A 4,886-nucleotide genomic window follows, 5' to 3' on the forward strand; every position below is an offset into this window, starting at 1 on the left:
GCCCTAAGAGGGCGGTTGGGGGGGAACCCTTTGGACAAGCCGCTTGGGGCTCCCAGGCCAGGACAGTGGAAGTAGTCCACATGCTTTTGGTTGGGAAGGACCGCCCTGCACGAGGTGGTGGGCAGAGCCGCCTCCAGAGCCTGCCTTTTCCTTCCAGCAGGACCGAGCTCTGAAGTGAGTTGACCCATCCGTGTGGAGGCGGGTGCCCTGGCCAGCCGAGGTGGCGGGCTCCCCGCTTCCAGAGATAGATGGGGCAGGTAGGAATTGCCTCCTTTGGGAAGACATGGTGGGCTGTCCAGCCACCGCCCGAGGAGAAGTAGTTTAAGCTGTGGGGGAGGCGCAAAGCAGAGGGTTGGGGAAGGGTAGGGAGCGAAGGCGAGAGCACTGCCACCACCGGACACGTGCCAGGGATGTCCCAGGGAAGGCATGTCCGGGACCCCAAGCCCACCGCCAAGGCTCTCCCCTGCCTGGGGGAGGCGTTGTCCGGGGGCCAGGACCCAACTTCTGGGATTTTTATGATGTAAATAGAAATAAATACTTTATAAATATCATCTTAAACTACCAACACCTGATCTTACCCTGCCATCTCTTGCAGAAACACCAGTAAACTAGGAAATAAATCCCTGTACCTAAACTACCACTTTCCCTTCATGTGAAGGCAATTCCTCCTGCTCTCCCACCTCTGAGCTTTACCACACTGCCACCTCTGTAGAGCAAAGACCAGCTTTTAGCTGAAACTGCCCTCCTCGCTCCCTCCCCTCCACCAAGGACCTTTCTGGAGCGTTACAGATGATGTGACATGAAGGTCACTCATGGGGGGACAGGCAGAAAATGGCACGTGCACGAGAAATCCTGCCCAGGCGGGTCCAGGCTTTTGCAACTACGAACGGAAGTGAGTTTTCCCCCGTGAAGGTGTGAATTGAGACGGATCCTTCCATGGAGCAGACAGCTGGGGCAGCAGATGGTGTGAGAGATCAGACATTAACATGGGGAGTCTTGAGACAGAATCAGCTATCTTGATCCTGTTGGCAGACGGATGAGGTGGAGGGTGGTTTTCAGGTTAGATTCTCATCTGGGCTGTTCTCCTTCTGGACAGCTTGGATCTGATTTGGAAAATAAGGGACAAAATTGTCAGAGATGTGGAGAGGCAGAAGTGTGGTCCCCTGGGTTCAGTATCCTGGCTGCAGGCTACTGCTTGACTCCAGCCAGGGCTGAAGGGACAAGGGATTAATGTCTCTTTAGCCAGAGCATACAAATTTCTGTGCATTTACTCCTATTCCCCTAGTCCTGCCACTTGAGATGCTCTCAAGAACTTTGTGAGATGTCCTCAAGAACTTTTTGGGATGGTCTCAAGAACTTTGTGAGATGGTCTCAGAACTTCATGAGATGGTCTCAAGAATTTCATGAAATGCTCTCAAGAACAGTGAAGGGCCAGCGACCCTGCTGCCTGGCATGGATGTTGCTTTGAACTCAGCACAACACTACCTCTGTGCCAGCTGGGATCTGGCCCTAGACTGCATCATTTCAGTGGGGAGGAGATGAAATCAAAATTTTCTCCTGGGCAAGGAGCACACTCGACTGCCTGTGGACGCCCTCCCCAATGACTTCCCTGCACCCCCCTTCCCCCAGCTGCCCCCAGTACCTTATGGACCCAGCCAGGAGGGGGTTGAAGGCGTAGAGCCAGTCGTGCATGTCCTTGTCACTGCTTGCCTGCAGCAGGATGCCCCGGTGCTCCGTACACACGGCAAATGTGTTTGGGGTCTGCTGGGGGAGAGCCGGGGCTGAGTCCCTCACCTGAGGCAGAGCGTGGAGTGGGGCTGGCTCCCGGCGCCCTACCTTGAGCATGGCCTGCTGGTCCTCACTGTATTCCACCTGGGCCTTGGAGAGGTTGAGTATGGCCCTCTCAACCGCATCCTTGTCCGAGTTGTAGATGTAGACGTATGGGCGCCGGACCACCACGAAGCGCTTCACCCACCCATTGGTGTGGGGCTCCAGGAAGTGCAAGTAGCCCTTTTTGGAGACGATGGGGCTGCAGAAGGGACCGAGATCAAGGTAGGACATGGACCGTGAGGAGGTGGCAGTGGTAGGGCACAAACCCCACAAGCGCCAAGGTGCTCCCCTCACTGGCTGCTCCAGCCGCTCCTACCTGACCCGGATCTCCTGGGTGACCCGGATCTCCTGGATGTCAGGCACGAGCAAGCGCTGGGGCTCCTTCTCCTCCTCAGGACGGCAGGCTGGGGACTTCTTCTGCTCTCCTTCTACTGCAGGCTCCAGGTCAGGGCTCTCTGCCCTGGAGGAAACCTGGGGGGGTCTGGGGAGGGAGGAGAGGCCAGGGGTGTAGGAGTAGTGATGGCTGGGGAACACCCATCGACCAGGACCATGTCCCAGTGGCACAGCTGCCCTGCTCAGGGGACACCGAGGTGTCACCTGAACCTCTGGGCCACCTTCTTACCTGACCTCCATGGCGTTGTAACGTCCTTCCACCAGTGACGGGCAGGTTGAGGAGGGGGTGAGAGTAGTGACGCCAAGAACTGGCATGGAGGGGTCTCTCATCAGGGTCACAGACATTTCGGATAGCTGTGGAGGAGCGGAGGTGGGGACTTGAGTTTCCACCTAAAGCCAGGACCAGGCACCTGCTCATACGGGGAGAGGCCAGACCTCTGGCCGGTGGGGTCCTCTCCTGGCAGAGTCCTGAGAGCCACCAGCTCTGGGAACACCAGGGGCAAGCAGAAGGAACGGAGGTACCCCGGCCATGCATCCCTCCCGGCCCCCACCAGCCCAGCGGAGCCCAGGGCAGCAGCAATACCTTGCTCTCGCTGGCGCTAATGCAGACGTGGCTGTGGCTGTACTCTCTGTTGAAGGTGTGCGTGAGCAGGCGCAAGCACTGTGGAGAGAAGAGGAGGACGGTGAGGCAGGAGGCACCTTCCTCCACCCTTCTCCTCCTGCTCCTCTTGGGTTTTCTCCTGCCTTGATCCCCTGCCACCCCGTGGAAACTCCTTCCCGGCTTCATCCCCGCGAGCTGGGGATGCTGCAGGATGGTACCTTCACGGCCAGCTCCTTCTGCCTCTCGCTGGGGGTCTCGGGAGGAGAGGTGCGGCTCTCGGGGGCCCCGTCGACAGAAAGCGGGGAGGAGACGCAGGATGTGCTTCGGGATTCGGAATCCTCGCTGGAGCAGGGGGACAGGGTCTCCAGGCCCAGGCGCTGAGTCGTCTCCAGCTTCTCACGCAGGAGCAGGTAGTGCCTTGTCTTCTCCACCTGGGCAGAAGCAACCAGGCTCAGGGGTGGCCCTTTCCCCCCACCGGCATCCTTTCGGGGACCGTGCTTCCCATTAAATCCATCTGTGCATTCGCTTGGGGTCTGCTGGGACCCAGCTAGCAGCGATGCGCAGGAGAGCACCGGCGGCACAGCCCCGCTCCTGCAGCTGGGAGGGCTGAGACATCTGGGGTGAGGGGCTTGAGCTGCAAATTGCACCATCTCGGCCCATTTTTTGTCCAGATTCTTACTTCTTGCAGGAGGCTGAGTTTCTCTAGCTCCCACTGATGGTCGAGGATGAGGCTGTCGCTGCGGGGGCGGGGGGGCCCCCAGCCAGCCAGGTTCTCCTCGCCCCGCACGTAGGCTACGGAAGTGTCCAGCACACGCCGGCGCCGTCTCTGCATGCCTGCGGGGAACAAATACACAGCTGGGGGGAACAGACGCACAGCCCCGACCGCCACGCTGTGCCTCCCAGCCTCGTGCAGAACACCAGGGTAGAGGCACGGCACCCACCTGGGCTGCCAGCATCAGCCACGCGGCAGAGGCTGAGCTCGTAGACTCCCGTCACGCGGTTGCTGCGAGCAAAGGGAGATGAGGTGTTACCAGCTCTGCTCCATCCCCATGCCCCGGTTACTTCACCCAGGTTGCTGGGGTGCCCCAGGAGGGCTCCAGTCCCTGGGTGATGGTTGTCCTGCCCCAAAAAAGCAGGAGCGTCCCAGTACCTCTCGGAAGCCCGCAGGCTGCCGCTGCCAAAAAGGTTGCGGATGGAGCGGGAGGCAGGAAGCTTGGCATCCCGGGAGTAGAAAACCATGCAGAAGTCTTTGGTGATGACAGCGGGCTGAGTACAGTTCTCCATCTGCAGCAGGGCAGGGGGGAGAGGCATCAGGGGGGCTGCGGCTTGGCAGCCCAGCGTGTCTCTCCCACCCCTGGTACTCAGCGGTTTCCCCTCCCGGGGTCCTGCAGAGCCCCCAAGCACCAGGCTGAATCCTGCACCCCGTTAGCATCGGTGCCAGCTAAGGAGGGGTTCAAACTGGCTGTACCCTGACGGTGGGGGAAATAGCAGACTTTGTTGGTGTTATAATGGCCCTAGTTAAGGTCCTTGCCTCGATATAGGCAGAAAGGGTGATGTAGATTTTCTCCCGGTACGGGGTGACGCGGTTGAGCAGCAGTGAGTTGTGCATGGAGCTATCCCACGCCGTCTCAAACTGGTAGAAAGTCCTGCCGAAAAAAATAACAGAGCCATTAAAACAATCTCCCCAGGACCCCGGGCAAGCAAGCAAGGAGATACCATCGTCCCCCCCACCGGCAGCGCTGCAGCAGGACGCACGGACAGGCACGCACAGGGGGGGGGTAGAGGGGGACAGCCACTCCAGAGGACACAGGCTCAAGGCAAAGGGGGACAAGGCGTGGTGGGAGGGGGACGTGGTACCCTCGAACGGCTGGCAGAGCGGGGTTTTGGGGAGGAGGGACCGCGGGAGGAGCGGGGGGCTCAGCTGGGGTGCAGGCAGGGCAGGGCAGGGCTGGGAAGGCAAAGGAGAGCAAAGGAGGGTACATGCCCCATCCCCGTGCTCAGAGTGGGGGTTTGCCACCCCCCCAGTGCACCCAGGCCAGGTCCCCAACATCCAGACCCTGGG

General features: G+C 59.8%; 1 protein-coding gene across 1 annotated transcript; it reads right to left on the reverse strand.

Moving 5' to 3' along the window:
* Positions 1–589: 589 nt before the first annotated feature.
* LOC104469333 (kinesin-like protein KIF1A) lies at positions 590–4,470 on the reverse strand (the record flags this gene model as incomplete). The annotated part of the gene is made up of 11 exons (XM_010083802.1): positions 590–1,103; positions 1,643–1,761; positions 1,837–2,029; positions 2,147–2,311; positions 2,453–2,577; positions 2,807–2,884; positions 3,043–3,255; positions 3,504–3,658; positions 3,766–3,827; positions 3,975–4,108; positions 4,356–4,470. Coding segments are annotated over 11 exons (1,402 nt in total), but the record flags the coding sequence as incomplete, so codon positions are not given.
* Positions 4,471–4,886: the final 416 nt, after the last annotated feature.

Source organism: Pterocles gutturalis, unplaced genomic scaffold (genome assembly GCF_000699245.1).
Source record: "Pterocles gutturalis isolate BGI_N339 unplaced genomic scaffold, ASM69924v1 scaffold34176, whole genome shotgun sequence".
Taxonomy (NCBI): Eukaryota; Metazoa; Chordata; class Aves; order Pterocliformes; family Pteroclidae; genus Pterocles; species Pterocles gutturalis.